The following is a 23,571-nucleotide window of genomic DNA, read 5'->3' on the forward strand; positions in this document are numbered from 1 at the left end:
GGGGGCATAATTAGGGTGTCCCAGCTGGAGTGGAGCATTGAGGGAGGGAGGAGGGAGCGCTCTCTTCTCCTCTGCTATGCTATCCTCCTGTCTCCTCTTCTCTGGTGGTGTGGCTCTGCGCCATTAACCCTTCACACCCCTTTAATCACACTGCAGTTTGACTTAGGAGTGGGTGTGGGTGGAGAAGACACACTGCAGTTTGACTTAGGAGTGGGTGTGGGTGGAGAAGACACACTGCAGTTTGACTTAGGTGTGGGTGGAGAAGACACACTGCAGTTTGACTTAGGAGTGGGTGTGGGTGGAGAAGACACACTTGCCACAGTGTGTGTGTGTGTCTCGCTTACCCTTTTCGCAGTGCAGATATCAGCTCATCAGCTGTAGTGTCAGACTCACCTAGAGTACTTAATGCACCTCACACACACACACACACGCACGCACACACACACACACACACAAGCACACACATACACACACACAGTGAGCATAGCACTACTCAAATGAAATATGACCGCAGAAAGCAAAAAAGCACAGGGTGGAGGATGGGTCTGCCTCAGGGAAGAACGAACACAGACACACACACACACGTAAAGACAGTGATAAGGGACACATTCAGGTGTTTTGTGTATACTGTGGGAAAGTATGCATGAAATGGCGAGAGGCAAAACATCATATTTGTATGAAGTTATTCACTGTCTGTCTGTGTGTAGCTGACCTTCAGAAAGAGAGTGTGTGTGTCTATTGGTCCCCTGAGTGTGATGCCGTCAGTGCAGGATCAATCTATCAGGCTCATTTCCATATGGTCTGGCTCTGATTAGCATATCTATTAATATGGAAAACTGACATGTCACACACTGAGACAGATTCACTCCTACAGTCTATACACACACACACACACGCACGCACACACACACACACACACACACACACACAGGGAAACAGCGCAGGTGATATTGATGTAAATGAATGTAGCAGTGGCCTCCCCTGAGTTCAACATGGTGAAAAATATGATGGCGCCGGAGGGGAGGGCTGCCGTCTTATCGGCTCTTCGAACTTCTTCAGGATTGGTGGGTCCCCTGCGGGACGGTTGAGCTAGCGTAGGCTAATGCGATTAGCATGAGGTTGTAAGTAACAAGAACATTTCCCAGGACATATCTGATATTGGCAGAAAGCTTAAATTCTTGTTAATCTAACTGCACTGTCCAATTTACAGTAGCTATTACAATGAAAGAATACCATGCTATTGTTTGAGGAGAGTGCACAGTTTTGAACATGAAAAGTTATTAATAAACAAATTAGGCACATTTGGGCAGTCTTGATACAAAATGTTGAACAGAAATGCAATGGTTCATTGGATCAGTCTAAAACTTTGCACATACACTGCTGCCATCTAGTGGCCAATATCTAACTTGCACCTGGGCTGGAATAATACATTATGGCCTTTCTCTTGCATTGCAAAGATGATGGTACAACAACAACCAAAAAAACGGTAGTTTTTTTCTTTGTATTATCTTTTACCAGATCTAATGTGTTATATTCTCCTACATTCCTTTCACATTTCCACAAACCTCAGTGTTTCCTTTCAAATGGCACCAAGAAAATGCATATCCTTCCTTCAGGGCCTGAGCTACAGGCAGTTATATTTGGGTATGTCATTTTATGCGAAAACTGAAAAAAAGGGTCCGGTCCTTAAGAGGTTTTAACCAACCATGCTATTTTGTTTGTTTTTTCGCGTTGTTCGTAACTTGATTTGTAGATAATGTTGCTGCTACCGTCTCTTATGACCGAAAAGAGCTTCTGGACATCAGAACTGCGATTGCTCACCTCAAACTGGATGAAGAATTCTTCTTCAATGAGTCGGACGGGAGGGATATACTACTACAGACACCCAACCAGGCCCAGATCCCTGTGATTCGCTGGAGAAGGAAACTGAGATTTCGTGGAAAAAGATAAGGGTGCCTTGCGAGGATCAGACGACGAGTGGCTAATCTGCCCTTGCCTTCCGCCCTGCTAGCTAATGTTCAATTGCTGGAAAATAAATGGGATGTGCTGAAAGTACCACAACAGCTGATGCACGATATCTAAGGAAGTCTCAATGTTTTGCTCGTCTGAGATAGTGTGGTCTACAGCTTATCATGAGATACTCTATCTACCTAGAGAGTTGTCATCTGTAATTTTTGAAGCTGTCTACATACCACCACAGACCGATGCTGGCACCAAAACTGCACTCAATGAGCTGTATATCGCCATAAGCAAACAGGAAAACGCTCATCCAGAGACCACCTTTACTCCACACACAGAGACGCGGACAAAGTTCCCTCGCCCTCCATTTGGCAAATTTGACCATAATTCTATCCTCCTGATTCCTGCTTACAAGCAAAAATTAAAGCAGGAAGCACCAGTGATGCTAAACTACAGGACTGCTTTGCTAGCACAGACTGGAATATGTTCCGTGATTCTTCCGATGGCATTGAGGAGTACACCCCATCAGTCACTGGCTTTATCAATAAGTGCATCGAGGACGTCATCCCCACAGTGACTGTACGTACATACCCCAACCAGAAGCCATGGATTACTGGCAACATTCGCACTGAGCTAAAGGGTAGAGCTGCCGCTTTCAAGGAGTGGGACTCTAACCCGGAAGCTTATAAGAAATCCCGCTATGCCCTCCGACGAACTATCAAACAGACAAAGTGTCAATACAGGACTAAGATCGAATTGTACTACACCGGCTCCGACGCTCGTTGGATGTGGCAGGGCTTGCAAACTATTACAGACTATAAAGGGAAGCACAGCCAAGAGCTACCCAGTGACACGAGCCTACCAGACGAGCTAAATAACTTCTATGCTCGCTTTGAGGCAAATAAAACTGAAACATGCATAAGAGCATCAGCTGTTCCGAACGACTATGTGATCACGCTCTCCGCAGCAGATGTAAGACCTTCAAACAGGTAAACATTCAGGCCACAGGGCCAGACGGATTACCAGAACGTGTACTCTGAGCATGCGCTGACCAAATAGCAAGTGTCTTCACTGACATTTTCAACCTCTCCCTGTCTGAGTCTGTAATACCAACATGTTTCAAGCAGACCACCATAGCCCCTGTAACCAAGAACACTAAGGTAACCTGCCTAAATGACTACCGACCCGTAGCACTCACGTCTGCAACCATGAAATGCTTTGAAAGGCTGGTCATGGCTCACGTCAACACCATTATCCCAGAAACCTTAGACCCACTCCAATTTGCATACTGCACCAACAGATCCACAGATGATGCAATCTCTATTGCACTCCACACTGCCCTTTCACACCTGGACAAAAGGAACACCTATGTGAGAATGCTGTTCATTGACGCTATTCAGCGTTCAACACCATAGTGTCCTCAAAGCTCATCACTAAGCTAAGGACCCTGGGACTAACCATCTCCCTCTGCAACTGGATCCTGGACTTCCTGATTGGCCGCACCCCAGGTGGTAAGGGTAGGTAACAACACATCCGCCACGCTGATCCTCAACACGGGGTCCCCTCAGGGGTTCGTGTTCAGTCCCCTCCTGTACTCCCTGTTCACTCATGACTGCACGGCCAGGCACGACTCCAACACCATCATTAAGTTTGCTGATGACACAACAATGGTAGGCCTGATCACCGACAACGATGAGACAGCCTATAGGGAGGAGGTCAGAGACCTGACCGTGTGGTGCCAGGACAACAACCTCTCCCTCAACGTGATCAAGACAAAGGAGATGATTGTGGACGACAGGAAAAGGAGGACCGAGCACGCCCCCATTCATCGACGGGGCTGTAGTGGAGCAGGTTGAGAGATTCAAGTTCCTTGGCGTCCACACCACCAACAAAGTAACATGGTCCAAGCACACCAAGACAGTCGTGAAGAGGGCACAACATAACCTATTCCCCCTCAGTAGACTGAAAAGATTTGGCATTGGTCCTCAGATCCTCAAAAGATTTTACAGCTGCACCATTGAGAGCATCCTGACGGGTTGCATCACTGCCTGGTATGGCAACTGCTCGGCCTCCGACCGCAAGTCACCACAGAGCGTAATGCGTACGGCCCAGTACATCACCTGTGTCAAGCTTCCCGCCATCCAGGACCTCTATACCAGGCGGTGTCTGAGGAAGGTCCTAAAAATTGTCAAAGACTCCAACCACCCTAGTTATAGAATGTTCTCCCTGCTACTGCATGGCAAGCGGTACCGGAGCCCCAAGTCTAGGTCCAAGAGGCTCCAAAATATCATCTACCCCCAAGCCATAAGACTCCTGAACAGCTAATCAAATGACTACACAGACTTTTTGCATTGCCCCCCCCCCCCCCCCCCCCCATTACCTCAATTACCTAGACACCGGTGCCCCGCACAGTGACACATTGACTCTGTACCAGTACCCCCTCTATATAGCCCCGCTATTGTTATCTACTGCTGCTCTTTAATTATTTGTCATTCTTATCTCTTTCTTTTTTTTAGGTATATTCTTAAAACTGCATTGTTGGTTAAGGGCTTGTGAGTAAGCATTTACTGTAAGGTCTACACCTGTTCAGCGCATGTGACAAATACAATTTGATTTGATAATGGTATGATGTCACATTGACATTGAACTTTGTGGTGTGTGTATATTTGTGGGTGTATGTGTGTGTGTTTTTGGTTTTCCTATCCTTGTGGGGACCAGAAGTCCTCACAAGGATAGTAAAACAAGGAACATTTGGACAGGAGGGGACATTTTACCGGTCCCCACAAGGAAAAAGGCTATTTTAGGGTTAGGTTTAGGGTTACAATTAGGTTTAGGGTTACAATTAGGGTTAGGAGTTAGGGTTAGGTTTAGGGTCAGGGCTTTGGGGTTAAGGTTAGAGTTAGGTGTTAGGGAAAATTGGATTGAATGGGATTAAGTTGTTTGATCCCCACAAGGATAGTAAAACAAACGTGTCTTTGTGTGTGTGTGTGTGTGTGTGTGTGTGTGTGTGTGTGTGTGTGTGTGTGTGTGTGTGTGTGTGTGTGTGTGTGTGTGTGTGTGTGTGTGTGTGTGTGTGTGTGTGTGTGTGTGTGTGAACTGAGAGGACCTGTGACTGTGAGACTGAGCATCTGTCTGTGAGGTAGAGTGAGTAGTATTGTTGCTGGGCAGATTCAGTGTGTATATTATCTGACTAGCAGGAACAGAATACAAGATCTACTATCATCCTCTCAGATATGAGCTGCATTACAAACGTTGTTCTCTCCTCCTCCTCTTTCACTGAGTACATAGATACTCCTAAGGGTGCGGCGTGTGGTTGTGTGTGTGTGTGTGTGTGTGTCTTTGTGTGTGTGTGATCCTTTGCGGCTGGTTTGAAGTTCTGCCAACAAGAGCAGGCGGGCTCTGAGAGCCAGGAGATCTGAGATCCTCTCCTCCTCTCTCCTCTCCTCTCCTCCTCTCTTCTCCTCTCCTCCTCTCTCCTCCCTTCTCCTCTCCTCCTCTCTCCTCTCTTCTCCTCTCCTCTCTCCTCTCTTCTCCTCTCCTCCTCACTCCTCTCCTCTCTTCTCCTCTCTTCCTCACTCTAGCTAAATGAAACAGCCAAACAGTTGATGGAGATTGACAAGCCGACACCCAATCCCGTCCCTGGCCCCAGCTCTGACCCACCCCCCGGCCTCCCATTGGGTCCCTGCTCCTCTGGCCCCTCCCCTAAGCCATCCTCTCCAGGAAGCAGCAATGGCGCCCTCCAGAGGCGAGGGGAGGAGAGGAGAGGAGGAGAGGAGAGGAGAGGAGGAGAGGGGAAGAAGAATGCTAAGAAGCGCCACTCCTTCACAGCTCTGAGTGTGACGCAGCGGACAGCACAGCTCAACAACAGACACAGTATGGAGATCTCCCACCCTGTCCTCATCAGCTCCTCTGACCCCAGGGCTGCTGCACGGATACAGGACTCTCCCCCTGGTCCCTCTCCCTCCTCAGTAGGGGTTCTGGTTCCTCCCAGAGTGGCTTCAGTCACCTCAGAACTGCTGGCTCAAGCCAAGGTCCAACTACCACTCAACATGTAAGTACACACTCAAGAAACGTACAGTTTACTCATCACACAGGCATGGTTCACTAACTGGTAAATCTATAGGTAAATGAGTTGCCTGACAATGTTTGCTGTTTTCTCTGAGCTGCTGTCCTATCTAAATGGTGATACGGAAACTGAGATGAATATAGAGATGCTGTCGTACCTAATTACATATTTCCCTGGGCGCAGGCAACACACATACACACACACACACAGTATCCAGAGCAGGTTGTCCCGCTGATGAGGTCAGACACTTCCATCTCCGACCTGGCAACCAGCCCTGTTGCTATGGGGAAAACGTCCCCCAGTTACCATAGTAACCCAGAGGCAGTGCATGGAGACCTTGTTTACTCTTCCCTCCTATTATTCTTCAGACATATATTCAGACCTATACATTCATATATCAGACATATATTCAGCCATACAGTACCCTCCAACAGTATTTGGACAGTGAAGTCAACATTTTTCTTTACTCCAGCCATTTGGATTTGAGTTCATGAGACAATTGTACGGAACCTCTTTTTATGTGGGAGTATTACATATTTGTTTGACCATTTGAAAAGAATACCACTAATTATTTCATCCTGTTATCATGAATGATCTGTGTATCCCAGCTATCTGGCCCTGTATGCGTATAAGCCCCAGAAGGCAGATGAGTTGGAGCTGAGGAAAGGAGAGATGTACCGCGTCACAGAGAAGTGTCAGGACGGGTGGTTTAAAGGAACCTCTCTACGCACCGCGGCTTCAGGTGTCTTCCCTGGAAACTACGTCACACCCGTGTCCAGGTGAGACACGCACGCACATACTTTCTCTCTCTCTCTTTCTCAGAAAAATACTCTCTCCTTTCACACACACTATCTCTCACACACCCTTTAAAACGCATAGCTCTGTGTGACAGGCAGTCGATAAGCAGCTATGGTGATGATAGTATCCTAGAGCTGATGTCAATGGTATCATGGTCACTATTCTTACAGGACTCACTGGAACCATTCAGGCTCCCCTCTCCCTCTCTCTGTCTCTCTCTCTCGCTCTCTCTCTCTCACTGCAGAGCTCCGTTTGCAGTGGGTGGTTCGCGGAACTCCTGTCTCTCAGGGCAGGTGGGAGGGGCGGGACAGGGGAGTAAGGCAGCCTCCCCTTCCTCCCCCCAGTCTGCCGCTGCTCAGCTGAAGAACTGCCTTCGCTCTGGACAACAAACAGTTAACCAGGCCCGCTCTGCCATGCAACTGGGTACACGCACATACAGTACCAGTCAAAAGATTGAACACACATACTCATTCAAGGGTTTTTCTTTATTTTTACTATTTTCTACGTTGTAGAATAATAGTGAAGACTTCAAAACTATGAAATAACACATATGGAATCGTGTAGTAAACAAAAAAGTGTTAAAATCAAAATCAAATCAAAATATATTTGATATTCTTCAAAGTAGCCACCCTTGGCATTCTCTCAACCAGCTTCATGAGGTAGTCACCTGAAATGCATTTCAATTAACAGGTGTGCATTGTTAAAAGTTCATTTGTGGAATTTCTTTCCTTCTTAATGCGTTTCAGCCAATCAGTTGTGTTGTGACAAGGTAGTGGTGGTATGCAGAAGATAGTGTCACACGCTGATCTGTGACACTATCTTCTGTCCTTGTGATTGTCTCCACCCCCCTCCAGGTGTTGCCCATCTTCCCCTGTGTAATTATACGTGTGTTCTCTGTTTGTCCGTTGCCAGTTCATCTTGTTTGTCAAGTCAACCAGCGTTTTTGTTATCAGCTCCTGCTTTTCCCAGTCTTTCTTTTTCTCGCCCTCCTGGTTTTTGACCCTTGCCTGTCCTGACTCTAAGCCCGCCTTCCTGACCACTCTGCCTTCCCCTGATCCTGCCTGCCGTCCGGTACCGTTGCTCCACCTCTGGTTTACTGACCCCTGCCTGCCTTGACCTGTCTATTGCCTGCCCCTGTTGAAATATTAAACCATTGTCAATTTGATGTGTCTGCATCTGGGTCTTACCTTGATTCCTGATAGATAGCCCTATTTGGTAAAAGACCAAGTCCATATTATGGCAAGAACAGCTCAAATAAGCAAAGAGAAACGACAGTCCATCATTACTTTAAGATATTAAGGTTAGTCAATCCGGAAAGTTTAATGAACTTTGAAAGTTTCTTCAAGTGCAGTCGCAAAAACATGAAGCTCTATGATGAAACTAGCACTCATGAGGACCGCCACAGGAAAGGAAGACCAAGAGTTACCTCTGCTGCAGAGGATTAGTTCATTAGAGTTACCAGCCTCAGAAATTGCAGCCCAAATAAATGCTTCACAGAGTTAAAGTAACAGACCCATCTCAACATCAACTGTTGGACACCATTAGGAAGAAGAGACTTGCTTGGGCCAAGAAACACGAGCAATGGACATTAAACTGGTGGAAATCTGTAACGGTTTTCTTCTGTGGACGAAGGAGAGGACCAAAGCGCAGCGTAGCCAATGTTCATCATGTTTAATGAAGACTATAAACTTGAACACTACAAAATAAATAAACAACAAAACGTGAAAACCGAAACAGTCCTATCTGGTGCAGAGACACAAAGACAGAAAACAACCACCCACAAAACCCAACACAAAACAGGCTACCTAAATATGGCTCCCAATCAGAGACAAACGACTAACACCTGCCTCTGATTGGGAACCATATCAGGCCAAACACAGAAACAGGAAAACTAGACACACAACATAGAATGCCCACTCAGCTCACGTCCTGACCAACACTAAAACAAAGAAAACACAAAAGAACTATGGTCAGAACGTGACAAAATCTGTCCTTTGATCTGATGAGTCCAAATGTAAGATTTTTGGTTCCAACCGCTGTGTCTTTGTGAGACGCAGAGTAGGTGAACAGATGATCTCCGCATGTGTGGTTCCCACTGTGAAGCATGGAAGATAATGTGTGATGGTGCGGGAGTGCTTTGCTGGTGACACTGTCTGTGATTTATTTAGAATTCAAGGCACACTTAACCAGCATGGCTACCATTGCATTCTGCAGTGATAAGCCATCCCATCCGGTTTGTGCTTAGTGAAACTATCATTTGGGACCTTCATTTGTTCACCTGGAAAAGCATTCCAGGTGAAGCTGGTTGAGAGAATTCCAAGAGTATGCAAAGCTGTCCTCAAGGCAAAGACTGGCTACTTTGAAGAATCTCAAATATAAAATATATTATAAAATATAGTAACCTTTTAATATTTTTGGTTACTACATGATTCCATATGTGTTATTTCATAGTTTTGAAGTCTTCACTATTATTTTACAATGTAGAAAATAGTAAAAATAAAGAAAAACCCTTGAATGAGTAGGTGCGTCCAAACTTTTGACTGGTACTGTACATACACACAAAGATACTCACACACACACAAAGATGATTCAGGTTCTAGTGCTGTACATTTTATCCATCTCTCTTATATCTGGCCTCTCTCTCCCTCCTTCCCTCTCTCCCTCCTTCCCTCTCTCCGTCACGGAGAACATGATGGTATTTAAAGTTTCTCCTGGGAGCCTTATGAGTGCACAGTGTGGAATCGCTTCCCAGAATAACACACACACACACACACACACACACACACACACACACACACACACACACACACACACACACACACACACACACACACACACACACACACACACACACACACACACACACACACACACACTCCTTCCTCAGTGACATCACTGCTGTTGTTTAGTGGAGGCGTAATAATAGAGCACAGAACTCAATCTCTCCCCACCTCCTCTCTCTCTCTCTTTCTTTCTCACTCACACAAATCAACACATCTGGTATCCATTACAAAAGAAAGTATCGCCATAGGTAGACTATGTGAGTTCAAACTGCCAGCTCTGATGACAGCAGGAACAGGATGTAGGTGGTGTCTAGTAACAGTAAGATACTGTGTAATACTATATAAGAGTGTGTTATAGTGTGTAATGTGTTTGTTCAGTCCACAGCCCGCCCGCCAGCAGCCCAGAGCGTCCCACAGCGGCCATCTCTCCTCTCCGACGTCAGAACTCCTCCCCCTCGCGCTGCGCTGGCCAATCGGCTCGCCCAATGTCCATGGTGTCCCCTGGCCCTTCCCCCCTCTCCTCCCCTGCCTCGCGCCCCCTCTCCTGCCTCTCCTCCCCTCTCCTTCCCCGTTCCTCTCCCCTCTCATGCCTTACCCCTCCCAACGCCAGTGCTGCCCTGCTCAATGGAGAATCAACCAATCCCTTCCAGCCACCCTCACCTGGCCCCTCCCACAGCAACGCCCAGGGGGCAGTCCCCCCAAAACCAGAGAAGGTGAGTCATCTAGCTGTCTCTTTCTGTCCTCTCATCTCTTCTTTCTCTCCATGCTCCATGCTCTCCTGGTTCCCACATCACACTGCTTTAAAATATTTCAACATGATGCCATAGTCAAATCAAATCAAATCTAATGTTATTTAGTCAGGATATAGACAGGGATTATTAAAGGAATAGCTAGGGGAAAAGGTGTTGGGGGGGAAGTTGCTTGCACCTGGACATGGTGCAGAATCCTCCAACAACAAACAGGCAGACTACCAGTGTAACAGGGCTGTCTGTGTTTTTGTCTTCATCTTGATGTGTATATTAAAGATGAGTCCACGGTGACAGTGATGGATGGTAGAGATGTCTGTGAGAGAGGAGCCTATCTGGCTTCACAGACACAAGATGAGACAGTTTGTGGCAATAAGATTTAATCTGAAACTGGGCAGAGACTAAGACAAATAGACTAGGGAACGACCACGATAAACATTATTTGGCTATGAGCTGTGATGGATCATCTATAGTATGATTTAGTCTCATAGCATTAAGCCTCCTATCTTTCCTAACCATTTTATTTCCCACATGCATTGGCTTATTATGCGTTGGAGTTTGCTGCCTGATTGAGCTGTGTGTGTCAGGGAGTTTGAGATTTGTGGTGTGTGTGCGCGCGTGTCTTTGCGTGTGTGTTATGAGTCCTGCTGTGCCGTCACAGACGCCTCCATACTCATTATGCGCTGATAATTGGCTCACCCATCACCTCTAACACGCACACAGGCACATGATTACACACACACACACACACACACACACACACACACACACACACACACACACACACACACACACACACACACACACACACACACACACACACACCCTCAGTAAATTCCACCTCACATACATCGAAACTAATCTATCTGCTCTGTATATGTGCTGTGCTGCTCTCTGGTGGCGGGTCAGAGAACTACACTCAGATCTCAGATACTGTACTGGCAAACAGGAGGTGTCATTATTACATCAGGTAGATACCAGTTAACTGTCTCTGAGACCAGGAGTGATACTGTCAGACAAAGAGAACAGATAGTCTGTAGATGAGTGAAAAGAAGAGACTTATAATTGTATCATCCCCTTCTCTTCTCCGTCTCGTTCTGTCTGCAGAAAGAGAAGAAAGGAGGTCTGCTAAAGCTTCTCTCGGGAGCCGCGGCCAAGAAGAAGTCATCGCGCTCTCCCCCATCCTCCCCCCCGACCCTCCCCCTGTCGGGTGCCGTCCTCCCACATCACACCCGCTCTGGCTCCTGTCCAATGGAAGCTCAGGGGCGTGCCGGGTCTTGTCCAATTGAGAGTGAGATGGTGGGGGCCATGGGGTTAGAGCCTCTGCACAGGAAGTCAGGATCCCTCGACCTCAACTTCCCCCGGTCGCCCCCGACGCCCCGCACCGGAAACGCACTGCTGGCCCTCCGGCCTGAACCCAAACCCCTGTCCAGAGAGAGGTATACGTATACAGTATTGTGGTTACACACACTCTCATACACACACCCTGTCCAGAGAGAGGTATACGTATACAGTATTGTGGTTACACACACTCTCATACACACACCCTGTCCAGAGAGAGGTATACATATACAGTATTGTGGTTACACACACTCTCATACACACACCCTGTCCAGAGAGAGGTATACGTATACAGTATTGTGGTTACACACACTCTCATACACACACCCTGTCCAGAGAGAGGTATACGTATACAGTATTGTGGTTACACACACTCTCATACACACACCCTGTCCAGAGAGAGGTATACGTATACAGTATTGTGGTTACACACACTCTCATACACACACCCTGTCCAGAGAGAGGTATACATATACAGTATTGTGGTTACACACACTCTCATACACACACCCTGTCCAGAGAGAGGTATACATATACAGTATTGTGGTTACACACACTCTCATACACACACCCTGTCCAGAGAGAGGTATACGTATACAGTATTGTGGTTACACACACTCTCATACACACACCCTGTCCAGAGAGAGGTATACGTATACAGTATTGTGGTTACACACACTCTCATACACACACCCTGTCCAGAGAGAGGTATACGTATACAGTATTGTGGTTACACACACTCTCATACACACACCCTGTCCAGAGAGAGGTATACGTATACAGTATTGTGGTTACACACACTCTCATACACACACCCTGTCCAGAGAGAGGTATACGTATACAGTATTGTGGTTACACACACTCTCATACACACACCCTGTCCAGAGAGAGGTATACATATACAGTATTGTGGTTACACACACTCTCATACACACACCCTGTCCAGAGAGAGGTATACATATACAGTATTGTGGTTACACACACTCTCATACACACACCCTGTCCAGAGAGAGGTATACGTATACAGTATTGTGGTTACACACACTCTCATACACACACCCTGTCCAGAGAGAGGTATACATATACAGTATTGTGGTTACACACACTCTCATACACACACCCTGTCCAGAGAGAGGTATACATAGACAGTATTGTGGTTACACACACTCTCATACACACACCCTGTCCAGAGAGAGGTATACGTATACAGTATTGTGGTTACACACACTCTCATACACACACCCTCTCCAGAGAGAGGTATACATATACAGTATTGTGGTTACACACACTCTCATACACACACCCTGTCCAGAGAGAGGTATACGTATACAGTATTGTGGTTACACACACTCTCATACACACACCCTGTCCAGAGAGAGGTATACGTATACAGTATTGTGGTTACACACACTCTCATACACACACCCTGTCCAGAGAGAGGTATACGTATACAGTATTGAGTAGTATTTATTAGGATCCCTATACATCATAAATAACACAAGACATTATTACATTATTACTCTGTTAAATGTACAATATAAAATCCACAATACGACAGCATTACAATGTGTGTGTGTGTAGAGTGCGTGTGTTAGAGTGTGTGTATGTGTGTTTGTCCAAAAATCTAATCTAATTTTATTTGTCACATGCTTGGTAAACAACAGGTGTAGATTAACAGTGAAATGCTTACTAACGGGCCCTTCCCAACAATGCAAAAAAATATTATAATAATAACACAAGGAATAAATACACAATGAGTAACGATAACTTGTCTATTTACCAGGTACCAGTACCGAGTCCATGTTCAGGGGTACAAGGTAATTGAGGAAGATATGTACATATAGGTAGGGATAAAGTGACTAGGCAGCGAGGTAGATAATAAACAGTAACAGCAGCGTATGTGATGAGTCAAAAGAGATTAGTGCAAAAAGGGTCAATGAAGATATTCTGGGTAGCTATTGGTTAACTATTTAACTAATTAACTATGCTGAACAAAAATATAAACGCAACATGCAACAATTTCAAAAATGTTACTGAGTTACAGTTCATATAAGGAAATCAGTCAATTGAAATAAATTCATTAGGCTCTAATCTACAGATTTCACATGACTGGGTATACAGATATGCATCTATTGGTCACAGATACCTTTTTGAAAAAAGGTAAGGGAGTAGATCAGAAAACCAGTCAGCATCTGGTGTGACCACCATTTGCCTTATATCTCCTTCACATAGAGTTGATCAGGCTGTTGATTGTGGACTGTGGAATGTTGTCCCACTCCTCTTCAATGGCTATGCGAAGTTACTGGATATTGGCGGGAACTGGAACATGCTGTCATACACATCGATCCAGAGCATCCCAAACATGCTCAATGGGTGACATGTTTGGTGCGCATGCAGGCCATGGAAGAACTGGGACATTTTCAGCTTCCAGGAATTGTGTACGGATCCTTGCGACATGGGGCTGTGCATTATCATGCTGAAACATGAGGTGATGGCGGCGGATGAATAGCACGATGATGGGCCTCAGGATTTCGTCACAGTATCTCATATCATTCAAATTGCCATTGATAAAATGCAATTGTGTTTGTTGTCCGTAGCTTATGCCTGCCCATAGCACAACCCCACCGCCACCATGGGGCACTCTGTTCACAACATTAACATCAGAAACCCACTCGCCCACACGACACCATACACACTGTCTGTCATCTGCCTGGTACAGTTGAAACAGGTGTTCATCCGTTAGAGCACACTTCTCCAGAGTGCCAGTGACCATCGAAGGTGAGTATTTGCCCACAGAAGTCAGTTACGACGACGAACTGCAGTCAGGTCAAGACCATGGTGAAGACGATGCGCATGCAGATGAGCTTCCCTGTGACGGTTCCTGATAGTTTGTCCAGAAATTCTTTGGTTGTGCAAATCCACAGTTTCATCAGCTGTCCAGGTGGCTGGTCTCAGACGATCCCGCAGGTGACGAAGCAGGATGTGGAGGTCCTGGGCTGGCATGGTTACACATGGTCTGCGGTTGTGAGGCCAGTTGGACGTACTGCCAAATTCTCTAAACGATCTCTGGTGGACGTTCCTGCAATCAGCATGCCAATTGCATCTGTGGCATTGTGCTGTATGACAAAATTGCACATTTTAGAGTGGCCTTTTTTGTCCAGCAGCACAAGGTTCAGCTGTGTAATGATCATGCTGTTTAATCAGCTTCTTGATATGCCACACCTGTCAGGTGGATGTATTATCTTGACAAAGGAGAAATGCTCACTAAGAGGGATGTAAACTAATTTGTGCACAACATTTTACAGAAATAAGCTTTTTGTGCGTGTGGAAAATTTCTGGGATCTTTTATTTCGGCTCATGAAACACAAACTTTATATGCTATGTTGTGTTTACATGTTGTGTTTATATTTTTGTTCAGTGTATTTAGCAGTCGTATAGCTTGGGGGTAATTATAATAATTAGCTGGGTGCTTACATTTGTCCGATTTCATGTACTATTGAGTGCATTCAGGAACTATTCAAATGTACACATTTTTGTTAGGTTACAGACTTATTCGAAAATGGATTACATTGTTGACAAAGCAATGACAGGTTTTTAGAAATGTTTGCAAATTGATTAAAAAAAAAGTAAATATTACATTTACATAAATATTCAGACCCTTTACTCAGTACTTTGTTGAAGCACCTTTGGCAGCGATTACAGCCTCAAGTCTTCTTGGGTATGACACTTCAAGCTTGGCACACCTGTATTTGGGGAGTTTCTCCCATTCTTCTCTGCAGATCCTCTCAATCTCTGTCAGGTTGGATGGGGAGCGTCACTGCACAGCTATTTTCAGGTCTCTCCAGAGATGTTCAATCGGGTTCAAGTCCAGGCTCTGGCTGGACCACTCAAGGACATTCAGAGACTTATCCCGAAGCCACTCCTGCGTTGTCTTGGCTGTGTGCTTTGGCTGTTGGAAGGTGAACCTTGGACTCAGTCTGAGGTCCTGAGCACTCCGGAGCAGGTTTTCATCAAGGATCCTGACTTGTCTCCCAGTCCCTGCAGCTGAAAAACATCCCCACAGCATGATGCTGCCACCACCATGCTTGACAGTAGGGAGTTCCAGGTTTCCTCCAGATGTAACACTTGGCATTCAGGCCAAAGAGTTCAATCTTGGTTTCATCAGACCAGAGAATCTTGTTTCTCATGGTCTGAGAGTCCTTTAGGTGCTTTTTGGCAAACTCCAAGCGGGCTGTCATGTGCCTTTTACTGAGGAGTAGCTTCCGTCTGTTTTCACTTTGTCATTATGGGGTATTGTGTGTAGATTGATGAGGAAAACAATTAATTTAATCAATTTTAGAATAAGGTTGTAACGTAACAAAATGTGGAAAGGGTCTGAATACTTTCCAAATGCACTATATACAGTGGGGAGAACAAGTATTTGATACACTGCCGATTTTGCAGGTTTTCCTACTTACAAAGCATGTAGAGGTCTGTCATTTTTATCATAGGTACACTTCAACTGTGAGAGACGGAATCTAAAACAAAAATCCAGAAAATCACATTGTATGATTTTTAAGTAATTAATTTGCATTTTAATTAATTTGCATTCCATCGGTGTGTGTCAGAGATAATAGTGCCCTCCAGCACACACACATGCAAGCAAGCGCAAGAAAGTGCAAGCACGCGCAAGCACTAGCGCGCACACAGACACACACACACAGACACACACACACTCACAGCTTGGAGTTTGATACTAGCTGTAGGTTATCAGTCCTTCAGCGGTCACTGTGAGCTATAGCTCCTCTGGTTTACACAGACATGTATTTTTTCTCTGAGAGCAGCCGAGTTACAGTGCATCATTATTCATAACTCTCCCTCCCTAGGTATCGTGTGGTTGTGCCCTACCCCCCTCAGAGCGAGGCAGAGATCGAGCTGAGAGAGGGAGACGTGGTGTTTGTTCATAAGAAGAGAGAAGATGGCTGGTACAAAGGCACTCTGCAGAGGACTGGACGCACTGGGCTCTTCCCCGGCAGCTTCGTAGAAATCTTCTGAAGAGGATCGCTACACACACACACACACACACACACACAAACACACAGAGCATACAGTTGAAGTTGGAAGTTTACATACACTTAGGTTGGAGTCATTAAAACTTGTTTTTGAACCACTCCACAAATTTCTTGTTAACAAACTATAGTTTTGGCAAGTCGGTTAGGACATCTACTTTGTGAATGACACATGTCATTTTTCCAACAATTGTTTACAGACAGATTATTTAACTTATAATTCACTGTATCACAATACCAGTGGGTCAGAAGTTTACATAGACTAAGTTGACTTTGCCTTTAAACAGCTTGGGAAATTCCATAAAATGATGTCATGGTGTTAGAAGCTTCTGATAGGCTAACTGACATAATTTGAGTCAATTGGAGGTGTACCTGTGGATGTATTTCAAGGCCTACCTTCAAACTCAGTGCCTCTTTGCTTGACATCATAGGAAAATCAACAGAAATCAGCCAAGACCTCAGAAAAAAATTGTAGACCTCCACAAGTCTGGTTCATCCTTGGGAGCAATTTCCAAATGCCTGAAGGTACCACGTTCATCTGTACAAACAATAGTACGCAAGTATAAACACCATGGGACGACGCAGCCATCATACCGCTCCGGAAGGAGACATGTTCTGTCTCCTAGAGATGAACAAACTTTGGTGCGAAAAGTGCAAATCAATCCCAGAACAGCAGCAAAGGACCTTGTGAAGATGCTGGAGGAAACAGGTACAAAAGTATCTATATCCACAGTAAAACAAGTCCTATATCAACATAACCTGAAAGGCCACACAGCAAGGAAGAAGCCACTGCTCCAAAACCTCCATAAAAAAGCCAGACTACCATTTGCAACTGTACATGAGGACAAAGATCATACTTTTTGGAGAAATGTCCTCTGGTCTGATGAAACAAAAATAGAACTGTTTGGCCATAATGCCCATTGTTATGTTTGGAGGAAAAAGGGGGATGCTTGCAAGCAGAAGAACATCATCCCAACCGTGAAGCACGGTGGTGGCAGCATCATGTTGTGAGGATGCTTTGCTGCAGGAGGGACTGGTGCACTTCACAAAATAGATGGCATCATGGGGTAGGAAAAGTATGTGGATATATTGAAGCAAAATCTCAAGACATCAGTCAGGAAGTTAAAGCTTGGTCGCAAATGGGTCTTCCAAATGGCATACTTCCAAAGTTGTGGCAAAATGGCTTAAGGACAACAAAGTCAAGGTATTGGAGTGGCCATCACAAAGCCCTGACCTCAATCCAATAGAAAATTTGTGGGCAGAACGGATAAAGCGTGTGCAAGCAAGGAGGCCTACAAACCTGACTCAGTTACACCAGCTCTGTCAGGAGGAATGGGACAAAATTCACCCAAGTTATTTTGGGAAGCTTGAGGAAGGCTACCCGAAATGTTTGACCCAAGTTAAACGATTTAAAGGCAATGCTACCAAATACGAATTGAGTGTATGTAAACTTCTGACCCACTGGGAATATGATGAAAGAAATAAAAGCTGAAATAAATCATTCTTCCTACTATTATTCTGACATTTCACATTCTTAATATAAAGTGGTGATCCTAACTGACCTAAGACTGGGAATTTTTACTAGGATTAAAAGTCAGGGATTGTGAAAAACTGAGTTTAAATGTATTTGGCTATGGTGTATGTAAACTTCTGACATCAACTGTATGTTTTACTATCCTTGTGGGGACCTAAATGTGATTTCAATTCAAAATCCTACTTTCCATAAACCTATTTTCCCTAACCCTAACACTAAACCTAACCCTTACCCTAACCTTAACCCCTAACCCTTAACTCTAATTCAAACCCTAACCCTAATTGTAACCCTAACCCTAAACCTAACCTCTACGCCTAAAATAGCCTAAGACCTCGTAAGGACCTGGGAAATGTCCCCATGGGGGATCATTTTCCTTTTTTTTTACTATCCTTGTGAGGATTTCCGGTACCCACAAAGATAGTAATACCCACACACACAAAACACAACACACACCGCCACCCCAGCTCCAACCAGCCTCATAGGAGCAGGGGCCTTTATCCACGCAGGCACTCCCAGGACAGCTATGGGAGGGGTCCTTCATCAACCTCATCAATGACTTATGATGTTGACATCATCAGGCGGTGCATAGTATTTTTCTACTGCTTCAGTGTGTATATGCTCTAAACATGAGTGTCCAAATGAATGTGTGGTATGGCTAGAGACAGGCCGGACTGGTTACAGAAGCACCTAAAGACCCTGGCTTACCTGATACTTGTTCCTTCTGGTCGGTGTGCGTGTGCGTGTGCGCGCGTGCGTGCGCGCGCGTGTGTGCGTGTGCGTGTGAGTGAATGCGCGTGTGAGTGAATGCGCGTGTGACCAGCAGTGGTTAATACCAGCCATGTGGCAGCTCAACAACGGGTCAGAAAGCACACCAATGGTCTCAAATGGTCTTAAACATACCTCACGTCTGGCAAGCTACATCAAACCTCCTATTTCACTGGCGAAGCACACAACAGTACTCCTCTTTCATTGGCTAAGCACACAATGGTGGTCCTTTTTTATTGGCTAAGCACACAGCAGTATTCCTCTCTCATTGGTTAAGCACACAACAGTGGTCCACTCCTATCTATGCACACAACTACTGTCTCATTGACTCAGCACAAAACAACTGTTCAACAACAGAAGTAGGATCAACTGGTTTAGAAGAGTAAAGCAGATAAGTCTACAGGTCAGGAAGACATAGTGAAACAGAAGCACACAGAGTTAGGAAGGCCAGAACAAGTTGGCTACAGCACAGATGAGACTAGATCTACAATTGACAGACAGCACACTCCGTCTCAGCACAAAGCACACCCTTGTGTGTGTGAGACCATCTGGTTCTGATTCGAGTAGCAGCAGCAGGGGAGTCTGGGTAATCCCTGAGTTGGGTGACAGACAGATGACTTTAAACACCCAGAGATTCAGATGAGATTAGAGCCTTTCCATCAAGCCCTGATACACACACACATACACACACATACACACACACATACACACACACACACGCACACACACACCAACACACACACTGTGACGTGAAAGGACTGGATGGGTCCCAGTCTCTCCCCTCCTCCTCCGAGAGAGAGAGAGAATAGAGTGAAACCCGGTCCAGAAGCAACCCGTAGCCCCAGATGAACCAGCTGTAACCCTGTTTCTACTGAACCCAAAATGCCAGCCTGTTTGTCTGTTTCTACTATTTGTCTGTGGAGCTAAATCACCTCCTTGTTGGAGATGCAGCACTTCCACATGATTCAGTCACCACACATCGCCCATCTTGCTATTCCTGCTCCCCGGTGTTCCCATGAGTCAGTGTGTTCAGGTCAACTGTCTTTCTGGTTTGTCTGACAAGACTTTACAGATTGTCTGGTGTGAGTGCAGTACCACTGACAAGACTTTACAGATTGTCTGGTGTGAGTACTGTATCACTGACAAGACTTTACAGATTGTCTGGTGTGAGTGCGGTACCACTGACAAGACTTTACAGATTGTCTGGTGTGAGTACTGTATCACTGACAAGACTTTACAGATTGTCTGGTGTGAGTACTGTATCACTGACAAGACCTTACAGATTGTCTGGTGTGAGTACTGTACCACTGACTTCTCATGCTGAATCTAATGCTGTCTAACTGTGAGAGAAGTGTTACAAGAAAAGTGTTACATTACTGCAACAGAAAATAAAGAATATATATATATATATATATTTATACAGTACCAGTCAAAAGTTTGGACACACCTACTCATTCAAGGGTTTTTCTTTATTTGTACTATTTTCTACATTGTAGAATAATAGTGAAGACATCAAAACTATGAAATAACACATGGAATCATGTAGTAACCAAAATATATTTTATATTTTACATTCTTCAGAGTAGCTACCCTTTGCCTTGATGACAGCTTTGCATACTCTTGGCATTCTCTCAACCAGCTTCACCTGGAATGCTTTTCCAACAGTCTTGAAGGAATTCCCACATATGCTGAGCACTTGTTGGCTGGTTTTCCTTCACTCTGCGGTCCATCTCGTCCCAAACCATCTCAATTGGGTTGAGGTCGGGTGATTGTGGAGGCAAGGTCATCTGATGCAGCACTCCATCACTCTCCTTCTTGGTCAAATAGCCCTTACACAGCCTAGAGGTGTGTTTTGGGTCATTTTCCTGTTGAAAAACAAATGATAGTCCCACTAAGCACAAAAAAGATGGGATGGCGTATCGCTGCAGAATGCTGTGGTAGACATGCTTGTTGAGTGTCCCTTCAATTCTAAATAAATCACCAACAGTGTCACCAACAAAGCACCCCCATCACACCTCCTCCTCCATGCTTCACGGTGGGAACCACACATGTGGAGATCAGCAGTCTCCTCTGAACAGTTGATGTTGAGATTTGTCTGTTACTTGAATTCTGTGAAGCATTTATTTGGGCTGCAATTTCTGAGGCTGGTAACTCTAATGAATTTATCCTTTGCAGCAGAGGTAACTTTGGGTCTTCCTTTCCTGTGGCGGTCCTCATGAGAGACAGTTTCATCATAGCGCTTGACAGTTTTTGAGACTACACTTGAAGAAACTTTCAAAGGTCTTGAAATGTTTCCAAATTGACTGACCTTCATGTCTTAAAAGTATTGATAGACTATTGTTTCTCTTTGCTTATTTGAGCTGTTCTTGCCATAATATAGACTTGGTATTTTACCAAATTGGGCTATTTTCTGTATACCACCCCTACCTTGTCACAACACAACGCATTAAGAAGGAAAACATTTCCACAAATTAACTTTTAACAAGGCACACCTGTTAATTGAAATGCATTCCAGGTGACTACCTCATGATTCTGGTTGAGAGAATGCTATGAGTGTGCAAAGCTGTCATCAAGGCAAAGAGTGGCTACTTTTAAGAATGGGAAATATATCATATATTTAGGTTTGTTAAAAAAAAAGAAGTTACTAATCAAATCAAATCTACATACTACGTGATTCCATTTGTGTTATTTCATAGTATTGATGTCTTCACTATTATTCTACAATGTAGAAAATAGTAAAAATAAAGAAAAACCCTTGAATGAGTTGCTGTGTCCAAACTTTTGACTGATACTGTATATTGTCCAGATTATTTATATTTCGTGGGTGCCAGAGTTGCCCTCCGCTGGTGACCAGCGTTCTACCATGTGATCATGTGATCATTAAACATTGTCTCGTAATGATGACCTTGTGGTTTGGTTGGTTTTTCATGTCAAGTGCATTTTTGCAATAAATGCCTTTGTTTTAATACAACCTGTCTCGCCTCGTGCCTGTTGACAAACATGCTATCTCACTACTGCCTCCCCTCCCTCCTATCCATCACTTCCCTCTCCTCTTATTTCCTCCCTCTCTCTGTCCCAGTGGAGGTAGGTGACAGCAAGGCTGTCAGGAATAATCACCTCACACCTATTTGCATTTAGAGTGAAGCTAAGGCCTGGCTGACACGCATGCTATATAGGTGGAGAGCTGTGTGTGTGTGTGTGTGTGTGTGACACTGTGTGTATGTGTGTCATCACAGGGTAGAGAGGTGTGTGTGTGTTTAGGAAACTGGACTGTAAGGACACTGATCACCATTCTAGTCAACACTTCTCTGATGCCAACAGCACTTCAGCATGCCAGGTTCTGTGTTGGTGTGTTTCTATTCAGGATACAGTGAAAGTCACCCCAACCCAGATATCCCATCCTCCTCAACACGGTCAACCCAGCCCACCTCCCACTCCAACCCACTACCCACGCACATGCTTCATCCACTGTTTCCACACACACACAAACACCCCTGGTCCGGCACAAGATAGGTTCAGTCCCCCACCAAGCCTAAAACCTCTATATACAAACAAACACACACACAGCTCAGCTGCTGCAGATACTGTATTTATGTAGATTCCACAGCATCAACTGGCCACATTCCAGACCTGTGTGTGTGGCAGTCAGCCAGGCAGCACAGCAGGGTGTCAGGAGAAGGTGAGAAGGGCATAGAGCTTCATGAAGAGAACACTGAAGATCATAGATCATCTCAGTAGGCCAGTAAACACCCTTTAAATAGTCTACAGAAACATAGCTGAAAAGAATAAAGCATACATTCTTCAGAGATTGATGAAAATATCTAGTTTTCTTTGTTGTTATTCTGAGTGTTCTATAGGTCGTTATTTAATATATTAATTATATAATGAGGATGAGAAATACTTTTGAACGAGAAATGTATCATAGTGCATGGAAGTTTCTCTCTATAGTTTAAAGCAGTTGTTTCGCGCCCTCTAGTGTCTCAGTACTACACTGCAGCCACAAATATTTCCATGAGGACAATGGCCAGGGCCACGTTCATTTGCCAAACGTTGCAGATAGAAATGCCAACAGAAATGCCAAATGAATAGAGAAGAAATGATTCCTTGTCGGAGAAGCATGTTTGTTCTAGCTACATTACATAGTTATATCTGAACATTCCAAAACATTGTATCCTGCTGAATGCACACCAGGACACAGCAGAAGAAACGTAGAAAAATATCTGATTATTATTATTATTATTATTATTAATCAGCATAACAATAACACAATATTTTAGTTGTCCGTGTTTATTATAATTTTAATGGCAAAGCAACATTTTAAAACCAAATATGAGGTAATCTCCCAGCAGAGCCCCAAATCCAATGGTTACATCACCTTGCATGTTGATGTTAATGTGTTGAATGTCCTCTGTATGCTATCCATAGCCAGAATCATTTTGCAGTGCATGGTGATCGAACAGGTTTCCTGTTATATTCATCAGAGGTGTAGGGAGGATGAAGTTTGTGAGTACAAAAAATATAATTATACAGA

The 23,571-nt window shown here is 44.7% G+C and overlaps 1 protein-coding gene across 1 annotated transcript in view; it reads left to right on the forward strand.

The window, feature by feature from the left end:
• LOC139546571 (E3 ubiquitin-protein ligase SH3RF3-like) overlaps positions 1 to 22,011 on the forward strand; it is a 77,587-nt gene extending 55,576 nt beyond the window's left edge. Inside the window, exons 4-9 of the mRNA XM_071355108.1 lie at positions 5,541 to 6,010; positions 6,634 to 6,804; positions 7,068 to 7,246; positions 9,985 to 10,319; positions 11,460 to 11,791; positions 16,559 to 22,011. Coding sequence (XP_071211209.1) covers positions 5,541 to 6,010; positions 6,634 to 6,804; positions 7,068 to 7,246; positions 9,985 to 10,319; positions 11,460 to 11,791; positions 16,559 to 16,727 — 1,656 coding nt within the window. The 3' untranslated portion in view covers positions 16,728 to 22,011. The remainder of the gene's footprint in view (positions 1 to 5,540; positions 6,011 to 6,633; positions 6,805 to 7,067; positions 7,247 to 9,984; positions 10,320 to 11,459; positions 11,792 to 16,558) is intronic.
• Positions 22,012 to 23,571: the final 1,560 nt, after the last annotated feature.

The sequence above is a fragment of the Salvelinus alpinus genome, chromosome 20, assembly GCF_045679555.1.
Source record: "Salvelinus alpinus chromosome 20, SLU_Salpinus.1, whole genome shotgun sequence".
Taxonomy (NCBI): Eukaryota; Metazoa; Chordata; class Actinopteri; order Salmoniformes; family Salmonidae; genus Salvelinus; species Salvelinus alpinus.